This window comes from Spermophilus citellus (genome assembly GCF_964194105.1).
Source record: "Spermophilus citellus genome assembly, chromosome: 16".
Lineage (NCBI taxonomy): Eukaryota > Metazoa > Chordata > Mammalia > Rodentia > Sciuridae > Spermophilus > Spermophilus citellus.
This window is the reverse complement of record NC_138196.1, coordinates 10992794-11010058: the sequence shown is the minus strand read 5'-3', so window position 1 is coordinate 11010058 and position 17265 is coordinate 10992794. Positions and strand designations below refer to the sequence as shown.

Below are 17265 nucleotides of genomic sequence, written 5' to 3'. Positions count from 1 at the left end.
GATTGCTAGTGACCTTGTTGGGAGCAATTTGTTGGAGTTATTGGGGTTTATGGAGTTGTTGGTCTGTTTATGAAGAGGTGAAGAAGGGAGAGGTTAAGTGCAGACCACTTGTTTATGAAAAAATCCAGCTGGGAAGGGCAGTAGAGGCTGGAGCTGATGATCTGATGAGGTCTTTTTTAGGATGGGCAACTCCATAGTATACTTCATGCTTGGAATGATCCAGGACAGGGGGAAAGATTGGATGCTGCAGGATTACAGAAGATGACTGAATGCGGGAAATCTTAGGAAGTGAGAGATATAGAAAAAGAGGACCAGATAGGAGGAGAGAATGCTTTTCTTTAAGATCGGGTGTCGGGAGTGGCAACCAAATTATGAGTATTGAAATTGTCCTGTAACAGAGGTGATGGCCCTCTGGAGAATTCTTGGTGCAAAAGTGCCCATGGAGATAGCCCAGTTGCTATGGTAACAACCTGTGCAATTGTGGGTTCTATGCCAGTCAGAAATATTATGTTCTTAACCTTGGGTTTAAGATGCCAGCTGCTTGGGGTAGAAAGTTACGGGCACAAGCTGATAATCATAATTAGGCTGCTCATACTCATGACCTTGGCTCTGCTTGTTTTGGAGAGACTTCCCCACAATATCGCTTTCTATGATAAAAACTTACATAATAAATGTGTTGATATGACTCGTGTCATTGCACTCCATCTGAGTGTGGTGTTCATGGGATATCCCAGGTTTTTCTCTATTTGTGTGTGTGCTTTATTTTCTAATCTCCCATTGCCCCTTGTCCAGTTTTCTGAATTAATGGTCATGCAGTTCATGACAATGGGGGAAGCGGGAGAACTCAGGAGATGGAGACAGGTTCATAGACTTGGTGGGGACAAGTTGAGTGCATGACTGTTTTTTTAAGCTTTTATCTTCCCAAATGGAGGAGGAGATAAGGCCAATCAAATAAATGAAAAATATAATGAAATACTAAAAGTGAATTACTTTTTGTTTTTCTGAAATAAAAAAAGAGATACTAAAATAACAAAGTGAAAGAAAAAGAAATTTGAAGAAAAGGTATGAAAATCATCTTGAACCACAGGAAAGTAAGCACTGGTTGTTTAATACACAGATCCTATTTACTATCTATGGACAGTGTGAGAGCTATTTTTAGACATCTTCATAATTTCTAACAGTAAATATTCTGTCCCAGGATCCTTGGAAATTCTGCAAAGTTATGAAGAGAGGCTGGGAAATCAAGGTTGAAGAGAATCTCATGAAAGTTAAGTTTCCATAGATTGAAAATGACTAAGATGGAGAACCCATTCCCCAGAAATGGATGAATTTTTGCCTGAAAGAGAAGCATCTCAGATATCTTTCTAGAGCTCTGGAAAGATTTCAGTATTCTGAGGTAGCCATGTCCTAGCAGGTATTGGGTGAATTCCCTTGAAAGGCAACAATGGAGAGATTGGGAGCCTTCAGCACTTCCCAGGCCTACTAGCTGAGAGTCACAGATGTGGGTAGAGGTACATTGTCCCAAAATAGGGAATTTTTTTTTCAAAATGTTAAAGGATGTATAGTCTGAAAATATGGAATGTTTTTGGAAGACTCAAGGGGGAAACAGTGTCCCTGCATCTAAAGAGAACTGGAAAGGGAGAGGGCAATCAAGGAAGTTAAAGCCTGAAAAGGGATCAGTGCAGAGCAACATGTCCATAAACAGAACATTCTGGACAAAGTTCAGAAGATAAGTGCAGAACAATCCTCAGCACCTCAAGGACAGTGGCTTACAGAACTGAGGGTAATTAAAGAAGGCACTCTGGTCTTGAGAATTAGAAGAGAAATCTCTTTTAGGAGAGGGTTTTAAAGGCTTTGTGATCTTCAAAAAGAAAATTCTCCCTACAACACTCACTGAACACTCCCTCCAAATTTCTGCATGTCAGACTTCTTTCAGAAAAGAAAATGGTGAATAATTTTGAAATATTCCTACAGATATAAAAGAACCACCAGTCCTGCTTAAGCACCGGAGTTGTGTGTATACATTCTGTAAAGTGATAATTGATTGTTGAGTTTAGGCCAGTAACATTCAGGGTTATTACTGAGACATGATTTGTATTCTCAGCCATTTTTGTTTATTTTTAGTATTTAATGTGACTTGTGGTTTCTCCTCTGATTAGATTTTCCTTTACTGTAATCCCTCCCTCTGCTAATTTTCATCATTGTTTTTAATTTCCTGTTCTTGGAATATTTTGCTGAGGATGTTCTGTAGTGCAGGTTTTCTAGTTGTAAATTCTTTTAACTTTTGTGTATCATGGAAGGTTTTTATTTTATCATCAAATCTAAAGCTTAGGTTTGCCTGGATATGATTCTTGGTTGGCATCCATTTTCTTTCAGAGCTTGGTGTATGTTGTACAATCTCCTGGCTTTGAGGTCTGGGTTGAAAAATCTGCTGATATGGGTTGGTCTCCCCCTATATGTGATCTGATTCCCCTCTCTTGCAGCTTTTAAGATTCTATCCTTATTCTGTATGCTAGGCATTTTTATTATAGTATGCCTTGGTGTAGAACTGTTGTAATTTTGTACATTTGGTGTCCTGTAACCTCTTGTATTTGGTTTTCCAATTTGTTTTTCATGATTGGGAAATTTTCTGATATTATCTCATTGTAGAGATTGTGCATTCCTTTGGCTTGAAACTCTGTCCCTTCCTTTATCCCAATGACTCTTAGATTTGATCTTTTGATGCTGTCCCATAATTCTTAGATATTCTATTCATGGTTTCTTTCTTCACTGTGTGATCAATTTTATTTTCTAGATTGTATACTTTGTCTTCATTATCTGATGTTTCTTCCAAGTGATCTAGTCTGTTGGTTATGCTTTCTATTGAGTTTTTTGATTTATTGTATCCTTCATTTGAAGGATTTCTGTTTCCCCCCACCCCAGAGTGTCTCTCTCTCGGAGTAATATTTTGCTACTTGTATTTGCTCTTATCTCATTGTTGGAAGGATCAATTTTTGCTTGTATTTGCTCATTTAGGTCATTCTTTAATTCAAAGATTATTTTATTTATTTATTTTTTTTTTTGAGAGAGAGAGAGAGAGAGAGAGAGAGAGAGAGAGAGAGAGAGAGAGAGAGAATTATCTTAATATTTATTTTTTAGTTTTCGGCAGACACAACATCTTTGTTTGTATGTGGTGCTGAGGATCAAACCTGGGCCGCACGCATGCCAGGCGAGCGCGCTACTGCTTGAGCCACATCCTCAACCCAAGATTATTTTAATTATGAATCTCTGAACTGCTTCTCTGACATTTCATCAACTTCACTGATATTATGGGTTCTGATATTATAGCATCCTGGTTTGTTTGGGGGCACTTTCTTCCCTTGTTTTTTTTATGTTGTCTATATGTGTCTGCTTTTCTTGCAGTGTGGATCTGAGATGTTACAGTTTCTTTTCTATATTTTTGTCATACCTGTGCAGAATGTCTTCACCTCACCTTGATGTTGGGCTTCCAGACCCTTCTGGTGTCCTCAATAAATGCTACTACATCCTGGATCTGGGTCCTGCTTAAGTTGGAATGGGTGGGTCTGGGCCGCTGGGCTTGACCTCCTGTGGTAGTCTGCTGGTTGGAAGGGGAAGTCCTGCACCAAAGGCTAGACTCTGGTGGTGTCTGCCCTGCTTGTGGAGGAGTAAATCAGGACCACTGAGAGCAGGGATTCTGGGTAGGTTGGTGTGGGTGGATCTGGGCAGCTGGGATTATAGGTGGCTTATAGTACACTTTAATGTTTTAATATGTACTATATCACAACTTGAAAAGTTTAGTAATTATTTGTGTATAATTGGTTTTCTTTGGAATCATATGTATGTATATATATATATATATATATATATATATATATATATATATATATATATATTGTCTTTAAAAGCATTCTGAAAATCAGGATTGATAGCTTTGGCAGACGGCTAAAGAGATCCATGTCAGTGCTCCTGTCAGTGGTCAGGAGCTGGGATTTACTATGTAATAAGCATGAGTTGGTGGGTCAGGGTAGAGCTCAGTGGTAGAGCACTTTGCCTAGCATGTGTGAGGCACTGGGTTTGATTCTTAGCACCTCATATAAATATGTAAAATAAAGGTCCATTGACAACTTAAAAAAGAAAAAAGTTAAGAACCCTAGGCAAAGCTGCTCTGTTAGTGAAGTTTGATTTCAGTTTTGCTTTATGGTGTTATGGCTTGAAACTAGGGCCTTGTGTATGCTAGGGGAGCACTGCAGATTTAGTTTTTAAACTACAGACTATTGAGAACTGCTGTTGCTAAGTACTTGTCCATCTGCTCTTTTTTTAATTTTTTAAAATTTATTCTGATTTGTTATACATGATGGCAGAATGCAATTCATTTTATATTACGCATGTAGAACACATTTTTTCAAGACACTGGTTATACACAAAGTATTTTCACACCATTCATGTCTTATACATGTACTTAGGGTAATGATGTCTAACTCATTCCACCATCATTCCTATCCCTCTTGCTCCCTCCTCTCTTTTCCCCTCCCTCCCCTTATGTCCATCTGCTTTTGTCATGTGTCTACAACAAAATAGTCCTGAATGGCAATCATTTTAGCTTCTGGTTCTTACCCACAACTCTCCTCCACTTCCACTAGCTGTTTTAGGATACTTTTGCTATGTTTAGAAATCCTCATACTGAAGCCCAGCTGCTAATATTGAAACTTCCAAGAATGTACAACTCGTTACTATGCTTATTTGTGTTGATCTAAATCATAGGACATCAAAATCCTCCAGACATCAGCAACAAATACAATTCCTGTTTTAGCGAGTTGCCATGTTATTGGAACACTCTAGATAAAGAAACATCATCTGTGACAGCTTCCCACTCTGAATTGTGTTGGACAGCAGGAATTCTGTTTCATTCTGCTGAAATCTAATTAATAAATTTAGATTATTTGAGCTAAATGATTTTTGTGTCATAGTGGGCCACAGATTGTAAAGACATACCGTTAGATACATGTAAAACCAAATGTAATTGAATAAATATGGCTTTTAAGAAATATTATCCTTAGATATAAGTTGATGGAAAGGCAGAGGGAAAACCTTCATAGAAAACCCTAATATACAATTATATGAGGACAACTTTCTGTTTGAATCCTAAGGTCTTGCGTATTTAAGATAAGTAATTTATGAGGATATGCACCAGGAACTATATGGCTCAGTTAAAAATGAAGAAGTTTCAAATACAGTGTGGTGAAAATGGTGAAGTCATTTTTATTTTCAGTGCTTTGACAAAATACCCCATAAAATTCAAAACTTCTACCATTATACAAAAATAGGTGTCTACAAGTGATATCTTCTGTCTTCATCACCAGTAGCAAATATATTAGGCAGAAACATGTAATTTCAGTAGCCTTAAATGAAAAGTGCAGGACACCGCAAGCTACACATTCAGCAGTATCATATCGGCAAAATTTTAATCTTTTCACCCATTTGATAAATACACAAGGTTTATAATTTAATCATTTAAATTAACATTCTGCAAATATACATGTAATTTAGTGATTATTGTGCATGAATACATACACAATGCTTGTATGTACAAATTCCAGTTTGTTTTCATGTGCAAGAGATCTGATACAATCATAAGCTGTGTTTGTTTTGGTCCCATTAAATATTCACAATATAAAAGCACAAAAGAATCTTCGATTTACAAAAGAGAATTTGTTTAAAATCACTTCAACTTTTGATGTTTTTAAAGTATTATCTTCTCATACCACTATGAAATGTAGTAGTTGAACCTGTAAGAGAAAAACAAGACATTTTGCATGATTTTAGATAACAAAAAAATTACTCTTAACTCTCCATCAGAAAAAATGCCCTTTGTTCCTTAAACGTCTTATTTATAGTTCAACTGATTTTTAAAGAGATTTTGACTATACTTATAAGTCATCAAGAGTGGTTCTAAAGCAAGGAATCAAGACTCATGCTAATATAAAGTGTTCTAAAGGTTGAAGTTCTATATATTTTTAGTATATCCTAAAAAATATTTTGGTCTTCAGATTCTGGGTCTTGTGAAATTTGGACGCTTAAAACAAAACAAACCTTTAACCAACAAACAGACTTCAACTATAATAATGAGAGTTTCCTAGTACTACAAGTTACTTGTGTTAAACACATGAATTTTTTGAATGAATGAATGAAGAGATAACTACTAACTCAATCTGATATTAGTCCACAGTTTGTGGGACTAGTAGGAAAAGAGAATCATTAATAAAAGTTAAAAAAAACCTGTAAAAGTAGACTGAATACAATTCAAACTAAAATGATTCAAAATCTCTGGATCAGAAGTGAACTAAAGGAAGACAGGGTAAAGAAGTTTTCTCATAATGAATAGAAAATCCACTTCTGTTATCAAGTATGACACTTCAGGTATGTTTTTGAGGAAAGAAAAGTAAAAGATCATTGTTAGGATTTTTTTTTTGGATCACTCTTAAAAGCACCAGGCAGTAGTAGGGATAATGGTTGTACTAAGTGATCAATCCTCTTCCTCACCAGTATCTGTATGCCTCACCACTTTCTACCATGCATTACCTCAGAGCACCTTCCCACATTAGTCTTCAATCATGTATTTTCTATGAGCAATCTACTGAATGAAGATGTAGTAGGGGAATTATTTTGGGGTGGGCAGGATTTGAGGTGATAAATCATGTCTTGAATACTCTAAAGTTAGTTGTGCTGCTGGTTACACAGTTTAAGCTTTACCTAACTTGGTAAGTGAAGTAGATTTTATTCTAAACAATGAGGGTTAAGGAGTTTCAAAATGAGGAGAGCTGTGGGTCTAGCACTATGGCACTACCAATAAGTGGTTAAACTTAAGCACCTGTCTGTACAGTTCCAAGTCTTCTTTGTAGTGCCTCTAGCCGAGTGATATAATCTGCCAGGGCTCTATCAGGATCATAATTCTGAAGGTGAGAGCACGCTGTGGAACCAGGATTTAAATCAGCTAGGGTGCCTGGAGACCTAAGGATTAAAAGCAATGTACATATACCAAATTACCCAGAAACAATGCAATCACATTACACACCTGCCTCCTCCCCCACCCCCGAAAGGCAGGCCACGTACATATTATATGATCTATATCCCCAATGCTTCTAAGTTTGGGATGGGAAAGAAATTGGTCTTCAATAAATTCAAAGAAGCTAGTGCTTCATGAAAATGCCAAGTATAAACCCTGTCAGTTTGTCAGTAAATGTTGGATATGTAAAAATGCATCTGTCATGCAGACTAACATTTTCTCTAACGGCCAGGGACTTATCAATTTTAATCAACACTTTTTCCAATGTCTAACTATGGCATATAGTAGCAACATTTGATCAGCTCTGTTTCCGTTAACCTTAGAAACCATTTACAAATTTAAAACCTAGCTTTGATTCTGGGCTATAGGTTAAACAAATTACAACTAAAGATGTCCATCTGCCAAAGTCCTATCAGTGTCCATCTTTCTCTGTTAAATATTAATACATTTAATTCTTACCTATTTTGAAATGGTAAAAGGCACCTAGGAGAATCCAGATCTGATCTTGAGCGGTATGTTGTATGTCTTGGTTCTCCATCTAGCTCTAGTTCATCAGAAGAATGATAAAATGGGTCAGTCTTTTCAGCACCTTAATGTAATGCAAGATGTTAAGAAACAAAGCAAAACACACCAAAAACTAAAAACCAAGCCCTTGAACATTTCTACAAAACAGTATTATACCATGTGTATATAGTGTATTATACCATGCTGTCTTACTTATAATAATAATTTTCAATTATTCTTGCTAAAGAAGAGAACAGTACAGATAAAACTTAAGCTTTCAATATTGTTATTGAAATTGAGTATTTCTGATATCTGAACTATGCTTCAAAGAAAAACTACTGAATTGGAGTATTTTATTTCTAAAAGACCTCAATCTTAGGGTTTCTGAATGTGTTATCATTTGGGGGAAAAGATAATGTGGATAAGAAAAATTAGACTAATGTAACCAGATCCTTTATGACTCCACTCTCCTTTTATAGGAAAAAAAATGCAATCAAGATTTGCTAATTTTTGGTATGACAGAGATAAAAATTTCTCAGTGCAAGCATTTATATTTCAAAATACTTTCATGGAAATTTCCCTTTTCTCTGTACTCTGTGCTCCCCCGCTTTTGACCTCATCCTTATATCCCAAATGTTCAAGCCCTAATGTTCTTTCTACTTCATTCTAGGTGTAGAGAGAAGGAATTTTAACTGTTCTTATTTTTATACAATGTAGTAGTAAAATCAAATGATTCGAGTGTTATTAGATCATGAAAACTTCAAACCATAACCGTTTTACATGACTAATAGCTATTCTCTCTTGAACCCAGAGCCTTAAGTGCCCCTACAGGGCAGCACTACTGGGAAATCTGGGACAAATACCATGTGTTTTCCATTGCTCAATTTTTCATCTGTAAAGTGAGAATAATAGTAATTGTGATTACATCAAATTGGCAGAATATATGAAAAAAGCAGGGCTTAGTGTAGACCAGCGCCCACAAAAATCAGCAATTCTTATTCTCTTTAAAACAATGAAGTCCCTAGCCTTGTTAGTAATAAGGTCCTTTATCTTTGGAAAACCCTGGCTCCAGAATTTGCTATTTGGAAGATATTACATTTTCAATAATTTTAGAGGGCTGTAAATGTAGAAAAATGCTATTTTGACTTTACCTGGATTCAGTTCAAAGTCATCCCTGTTAACATTGGTGGAACCAGAACCTGTGACTTGCTGCCACCGTTGAACCAAAATTTTCATTCTAAAAAAAAAGATTCCAAGATAAGACATCACAGCATATCTATAAAGATCATAAAATATACCGTCTACAAAAATCATTTAAATATGAACACAGATCAGATTTCAACATAATCACAATTTCCTAATCCAAAACTATGTACATGCGCTTGGGTTGATGGCAAAATTAACTGGAACAGAAGAACACAGTTGTAAGCTCCCCTCACCTCATTTTCAAGGGGAAGCAGAGGTCTTTGGTGTTGCAAGAATCAGGTTCTAGCTTTACGGATTAATGAGACAGGAAGAGATGGAGGGCAAAAAACACACAGAAAGAAAGTAGCTGCAGGAAACAGAACAGTGGATGAAAGGTAGATGAGAGGAAAAAAGAATAAAAGGACCCATAAGAGGGAGCTGGGAAAGCTGGAGGATGGGTGAGGCCATGTGACCAGGAACAAAAAACAATGCTGGCTTTAAATGAATGGGGGTATTAATGTCATCATATAGCTGCATTAGGTTTGCTGCATGGCCCATCTTGGCTTAGAGAGCTTTCTGGAGTGCCAGGGCTCTGTCAGGATCATAATTCTGAAGGTGAGAGCACACTGTGGAACCAGTCTGTTTCAAGACTCAATTTTAAGAGAGTCAAAATATAAGTCTCCCCAAATTCCTCTAATCAAAATGACTTGTCTAACTCCTGAGACTTCACATGAGTGTCTCCTAAGTTCTGTGTATATGGCCCTTCCCCAACAGAAAGTGAGCTGTCTTTGGATTTTAGGCAGGTATTACATCTTTTTCATCAATGTATCTGCCAGTGCTTACCCTTTATTTTCCAGACACAAGGGGACATTGGGAATGAGAAGTGGGAAAGGAGAAACTGGAGTGTGAGACTATAATAAGAAGAAGAGGCAGGCACAGTGGAAGACAAACAGGCCAGACTTGAGCTGTTTTTAGAGAGCCAGCATGGGTGCAATAGAGAGACCAGGCTAATTGTCCCTACTGGGTTTATAACCCCTCCTTGTCCCATTTTTTTTTCATTTGTGAACTGACATTTGGAACTAAGGAAACTCAAGTTTCCAGTTTAAAAACACAGAAACAAAAGCAAAACTCATATTTTTCAGAAGAAAAAAAAAGAGCAAAATCCTTTGAAGAAGCATCAAATGTGACCTGGCAAGAACTACTTTAAGAAACAAAATTTCTTTGGGACTCTGCTGAGTTTCAGAGAAATAAAAAGGAGGGTACACATGGAGAAGCCTAAGTGTCTGAGTGATCTTTTTAAAATTTATTTTATTTTTTTAGTTGTAGATGGACACAAACCTTTATTTTTATGTGGTGCTGGGGATCAAACCCAGTGCCTCACACATGCTAGCCAAGCGCCCTACCACTGAGCCTCAGCCCCAGCCCCTGATTATCTTATCTACTAGTTAAGAGGACAGTAGTGGTTCATGACTACAAGGTAGTTTCAACCACATATGGAATGAATGCCAAAGTTCCTAGCTTGTAACTACTAGGAAAAGAGTGACAAAAGCACTAGCAGAATCCCTGAAGGCCAACCTTGGACTTGAATGCAGAGGTAGAACAGGGCTTTCCAGAGTTGGGTAAAAAACAGATTATTTTAGTAGGAAAGGAAGACAGATGTATGCCGGCCTGAAGTGTGATTTTTCAAAAAAAAACTTTTCCTTTTTATGACCTCTCTTATGTCTATGTATGTATAAGCTAGTTCATGGGTCTATTCAAATTAAAAAATGACAATTGGACTGGATATGCCAGCTTGAGTCACCAGCTGCATGTACCTAAGCAGGCCCTTTCCAAAGGGTATATTTACACAGTACAGAATAAAGAATCCTTGCTAAAAGGATGAAAACCCAGAGAGAAATTTATATTTTAGGGATGGCAAAGAAATACTATACAAACTTTTTTTTTCCTCCCTATGGTACTGGAGATTAAATCCAGAACTGCTCTACCACTGAGCCATATCCCCAACCTCTTTTGCTTTTTATTTTGACATAGTGTCTCAATAGGTTGCTGAGACTGGCCTCAAACTTGCAATGCTCCTGCCTTAGCCTTCTGAGTAGCTAGAATTACAGGACAAATATCCCTTTAGAGGGTCTCTGAATAAAATCAATTTTCTTTCAAAAACTTTACCGTGAAATTGCAATGGACACTCTGACAGCTGAACGAAATCTGGATAAGCCCTTTGGGCGGCTGATGAACTCCAGATTGGTGAAGGCTGGCTGACCCCCCATCCGGGCAAGCAGCGTTATGGTGGCATCCTCACATTCTTGGAATTCGCCCAATAATTGCAGCAGGTATTTCTTCTGATAAATGAGAGCTTTTCGAAAACTTTCTGCCCTCAAGTATTTACCATAAGTCCTCTACATTTAAAGAAGGGAAGAACATAAAGTCATTATTAAGAAGTCATTCAGATGTTGAGAGGGGAAGATGGCGGCGGGAAGTGAGTAAGCCGCTCCATGCTCCGGGCCGCCGCGTCTGAAAAGATGAGGTAAAGATCATTAAAGGATATCTGTCAATAAAGACCCAGCACCGTGTCAAGAAAGGGGCCTAGGTGGAGTGAATCCGCCACTACTCCAGCCAAGGTGGAGTGAGTCCACCATGACTTCAGCACGAGCAGTAAGGCTGCAGCCCGAGCTGCCCGGCTCCCTCGGCCCCTTCTCCTTCTCCTCTCCGCCTTTCCGCTTTGCTTCTCCCCAGCTGTCTCTCCTCCCACGCTCAGTACCTAAATCTAGATCTCAATTTCTTTCCCCCACCCCGCCCGCACTCCTGCGTGTCCGGTACTGGCCCACGCGGCCCCGAGGCGCTGCCTCCCCTCCCCCAGCCCGCACCCCCACCCCCGGTGTCCCGAAGGCCACAGCTGAACCGCCACCGCGCCGCCACCGCCCGTGGAGCACCATAGAGCAGACTCTTCACCATGCAAGTGAGCTGCCGAGTTAAATGGAACAGCTGATAAGATGAGTGACAATTTAAAATCTAAGTGATCAAACATGGCGGCGGACGCAGAGAGATCAAGTATCTAACCCCTTCAGCTGCGCGAGCATAGGGAGAAGTAAACTGTCAAAATACTGTTCGCTCAGGACCACTAGGCATTGTTGAGCTGAAGGGGATCCCGGGCAAACAGTCTGCCCCTCTCAGAACACACCGAGCCCGGATTGGGCTGCATTCTAGTTCTGGTTTGCCTGCTTCTAGTGACTCAGCACTAATGATCCCGCTGAAATAACTAGTCGGCCCACCTGAACTCACAGAGGTAAAAGCCAACTGAGCAGGATAGTCAGACCCAGGGTATCCCTCTGCTGACAACAGGTCCCTTGCACCAGCTACCAGGGGAGTTGCTACCTGAGGGCAAACAAATTCGCTGGGGGTCCTCAGCCCCAAGCCCTACAAACTTAGGGTCTGAGGGAGGCAAACAGAAAGGGTGTGCCCAGGCATCCATGGAAACAGGGCTCCCAGGAGCAGCAGACCCGGCGTGTAGCCAGTATTGTGGCGAGCTTCACAGGTGAGCGGGGCCTGGCTTGAGGAACCACAAGAGAAGGCCCTAGGCACTCAGGATTGGAGACCTGCACAGTCTGGGAAGAAGAGCTGAGGAACAGTGATTGGTTTCCACCCATCAAGAAGAGAAGCCTGGCCCAGTTCCCACCTACTGGAATAGAAGTTAATTGAGCTCTATGACTGCATTTAATATTATTATTATTATTTTTATTTTTAAATGATTATTATTGGTATTTTTTTAAATTTTATTTTCACTTTTTGTTGTTGATGTTGTTGTTGCTCTTCAACTTTCTTATTAATGGTTTCAATTTTTAAAATTCTTTTTATTTTATTATTATTACTATTATTTTTTAAACTTTAATTTCCATTTGTTTATTATCATTATAATATTTTTTTGGTTTTAAATTTTTATTTTTTCATTTTTTTCTTTCTTTCTTTTCACTTTTTTCTTTTGTCTTTTCATTTCTTTTCAATTTTCTTATTCCCCCTTTCTTGAATTCTACCTGCCTACACTCACTCTCTTTAGTGACTTCTTCCCTTCCCTTCTAATACCTCTCCTCCCAAGCATCAAATAAATTTATAAGAGTAAACAGTAACTCAGCAGTCAAACAGAACAAGAAGTATCATGAGCATAAAAAAGCAAGGAAGAAAAGGAGTACAAACAATGAAGGACAGCCTAAATATTCAGGAGGACCTGGAGTCATCAGAAAAATGGCCATATAAAGAACTCAAGGAACACCTTAGACAGATGGAAAGGAACCTTAAAGATCACATTGAAAATGAATTACATAAACAGATAAAAGAAGAAGTTAAGCATCTTTATCAGGAGATAGAGATTATAAAAAAAAATCAAACAATAATTCTAGAAATGAAGGAAATGATAAACCAAATTAAAAACTCAATCGAGAGTATCACTAACAGAGTGGAGCAAGTAGAAGCCAGAACGTCAGATAATGAAGACAAAATATATCATCTTGAAAAGAGTCTAGCCAACTCAGATAGGCTGGTAAAAAATCACGAGAAAAACATCCAAGAGATTTGGGATAACTTAAAAAACCCAAACTTACGAGTCATCGGGATAGAGGAAGGCACAGAGATTAATGCCAAGGGAATGAGTAACTTGCTGAATGAAACAATTACAGAAAACTTTCCAGAAATAAAAAAGGAAACAGATATACAAATTGTAGATGAATACAGGACACCGAGCACACAAAATCACAGTAGACCAACGCCAAGACACATTGTTATGAAGATATCCAATATACAGAACAAAGAGAAAATATTAAAAGCTACAAGAGAAAAGAGGCAGATTACATTTAGGGGTAAACCAATAAAGTTAACAACGGATTTTTTATCACAGACGCTGAAAGCGAGAAGATCCTGGAACAACGTATTTCAAACACTGAAAGACAATGGATGCCAACCAAGAATTCTGTAGCCAGCAAAATTAAGCTTCAGATATTACAACAAAATAAAAATCTTTCATGATAAACAAAAGCTAAAAGAATTTGTAGCCAGAAAACCAGCATTGCAAAGCGTCTTGAGCAAAACTCTATGCGAGGAAGAAATGAAAAACAATAACCAAAACCATCAGCGGGAAGTGCCTCGGTAAAGACAGAGGACGGGGGGAAAGATAATCATGGAGAAACAAACTAAATTTTTTTTTAAAAAAAGGATAAATAATCAAACATGGATGGAAGTACAAACCATATATCTATAGTAACTCTAAACGTTAATGGCTTAAACTCTCCAATAAAGCGACATAGGCTGGTAACATGGATTAAAAAAACAAATCCAACAATATGCTGCCTCCAGGAGACAATCTGATTGGAAAAGACATACACAGGCTCAAGGTAAAAGGTTGGGAAAAAATATACCACGCACACGGTCCTCGTAAACAAGCAGGGGTGGCCATTCTCATATCGAATAAAATCAACTTCAAGACTAAGTTAATCAAAAGGGATAAGGAAGGACATTATATACTGTTAAAAGGAACCATTCACCAAGAAGACATAACAATTATCAATATTTATGCACCAAATAATGGCGCTGCGATGTTCATAAAACAAACTCTCCTCAAGTTCAAGAATCATACAGACCACAACACAATAATTATGGGTGACTTCAACACACCTCTCTCACTATTGGACAGATCCTCCAAACAAAAGTTGAATAAAGAAACTATTGACCTCAATATCACAATCAATAACCTAGACTTAACTGACATATATAGAATATATCAACCATCATCAAGTAGATATACTTTTTTCTCAGCAGCACATGGAACCTTCTCAAAAATAGATCATATATTATGCCATAGGGCAACCCTCAGTAAATATAAAGGGGTAGAGATAATACCATGCACTTTATCAGATCATAATGGAATGAAACTGGAAATCAATGATAAAAGGAGGAAGGAAAAATCCTACTTCACATGGACAATGAACAATACGTTACTGAATGATCAATGGGTTACAGAAGACATAAAGGAGGAAATCAAAAAATTCTTAGAGATAAATGAAAATACAGACACAACATATCGGAATCTATGGGACACGATGAAAGCAGTTTTAAGAGGGAAATTCATCGCCTGGAGGTCATTCCTGAAAAAAAGGAAAAACCAACAAATAAATGAGCTCACACTTCATCTCAAAGCCCTAGAAAAGGAAGAGCAAAACAACAGCAAATGTAGCAGAAGGCAAGAATTAATTAAAATCAGAGCAGAAATCAATGAAATTGAAACAAAAGAAACTATTGAAAAAATTAACAAAACAAAAAGTTGGTTCTTTGAAAAAATAAATAAGATCGACAGACCCCTAGCCATGCTAACGAAGAGAAGAAGAGAGAGAACTCAAATTATTAACATACGGGATGAAAAAGGCAATATTACAACAGACACTTCAGAAATACAGAAGACAATTAGAAATGATTTTGAAAACATATCTTCCAATAAAATAGAAGATAGTGAAGACATCGATAAATTACTTAAGTCACATGATTTGCCCAGACTGAGTCAGGAGGATACTCACAACTTAAACAGACCAATATCAATAAATGAAATAGAAGAAGCAATCAAAAGACTTCCAACCAAGAAAAGCCCAGGACCAGATGGGTATACAGCAGTTTTACAAAACCTTTAAAGAAGAATTAATACCAATACTTTTCAAGTTATTTCAGGAAATAGAAAAAGAGGGAGCTCTGCCAAATTCATTCTATGAGGCCAACATCACCCTGATTCCGAAACCAAAGACACCTCAAAGAAAGAAAACTACAGACCAATATCTCTGATGAACCTAGATGCAAAAATCCTCAATAAAATTCTGGCGAATCGGATACAAAGGCACTTCAAAAAAATTGTGCACCATGATCAAGTAGTATTCATCCCTGGGATGCAAGGATGGTTCAATATATGGAAATCAATAAATGTTATTCACCACATCAATAGACTTAAACATAAGAACCATATGATCATCTCGATAGACGCAGAAAAAGCATTTGACAAAGTACAGCATCCCTTTATGTTCAAAACATTAGAAAAACTAGGGATGATAACAGGAACTTACCTCAACATTGTAATGTTATTTTTTTAGTTTTTTAAAAATATATTTATATATATTTATAGGTGGACACAATACCTTTGTTTTATTTTTTTTATGTGGTACTGATAATCGAATCCAGTGCCTCACGCATGCTAGGTGAGCACTCTACCACATGAGCCCCAGCCCCAGCTCCAGCCCCCAATGTTCATTTTAAATCTTCTTGAAGTATAACAGAAGGGCTCCTGGTACCAGGAAAGTATTCTTTTTACCCTTCTTTAAGAGGAAACAGGAACCAAAAAACTACTTTAGTATTAAACTGACATAACTGCCCTATTTATCAAAATGTGTGTGTACTAATTCATATCCCAAAAATATGGTGCAGCAGAGCAATCTGTCTGCTTCCTTGGATGTAACAAAAATTTATCGTACCATTAACATTTCTTCATAATTCAGTTTAGATAACACTACAACAATATTCAACACATACAAGAGTCTAAGGTTGTCATTTTTTTAAAAATATCTTTTTAGTTATAGAGGGACAGAATACCTTTATTTATTTATTTTTACGTGGTGCTGAGGTTTGAACTCAGTGCCTCACACGTGCTAGGCAAGCGCTCTACCACTGAGCCACAATCCCAGCGATTAAGGTTGACATTTTATTTATTTATTTATTTATTTATTTATTTTAAAGAGAGAGTGAGAGAGGAGAGAGAGAGAGAAAGAATTTTTAATATTTATTTTTTAGTTCTCGGCGGACACAACATCTTTGTTGGTATGTGGTGCTGAGGATCGAACCCAGGCTGCACGCATGCCAGGCGAGCGCGCTACCGCTTGAGCCACATCCCCAGCCCAAGGATGACATTTTAGACAGAGAAAAATCTCAAGAGTTTAGAGTTTCCAAAAATAAAAGGGCAAAGAGAATACCTCAAGTTGTTCTTTATCACTCTCTTCATTGCGTCCCAATTTGGCTTTTTCCTTCTCTAAGGCCCACTGGAGCTCTCTTGATTTTTTCTGTTCACTTGCTAGTGTATCATTAAGCAAACGTAGTTCATCAGTTTTGTCTTTTACTTCCAATCTAAATAAAATGAATAAATGAACTTTCATAAAACTATTCTATGTATTGAGAGAAACAGGCAACATTTTCACTAAAGGGCTGAGGCATATTATAAACTACCTAATAGAAAAATATAAACTATTTAGAGATTAAGGATTAACTGTGGTTTATTTCAAATTACCTGTTCCTAGTAGTACAACTACCATTATTTACCAATGTAACAATTATCCAATCTGTTTCTAGAAAAGAATATTAACAAAACATTTCCCTTGTCTTTTACTGAACATGGGAATTGTCATGCATTTTTACAAACGAAATACCTTAGTATTTACACCAACAAATATATCCTTTTCATAAGCGTTATATCTTCAAATACTGTGTATTTTAGCTAACTA

The 17265-nt window shown here is 37.5% G+C and overlaps 1 protein-coding gene across 1 annotated transcript in view; it reads right to left on the bottom strand.

The window, feature by feature from the left end:
• Positions 1-5232: 5232 nt before the first annotated feature.
• The window catches only part of LOC308635085 (A-kinase anchor protein 9-like), a 106513-nt gene continuing 94480 nt past the window's right edge, over positions 5233-17265 (bottom strand). The window contains exons 37-42 of the mRNA XM_081269340.1: positions 16741-16891; positions 10919-11148; positions 8719-8804; positions 7523-7652; positions 6869-7008; positions 5233-5786 (exon numbers count right to left, since the gene is read on the bottom strand). Of these exons, the coding sequence (XP_081125466.1) occupies positions 5749-5786; positions 6869-7008; positions 7523-7652; positions 8719-8804; positions 10919-11148; positions 16741-16891 (775 nt within the window). The 3' untranslated portion in view covers positions 5233-5748. The remainder of the gene's footprint in view (positions 5787-6868; positions 7009-7522; positions 7653-8718; positions 8805-10918; positions 11149-16740; positions 16892-17265) is intronic.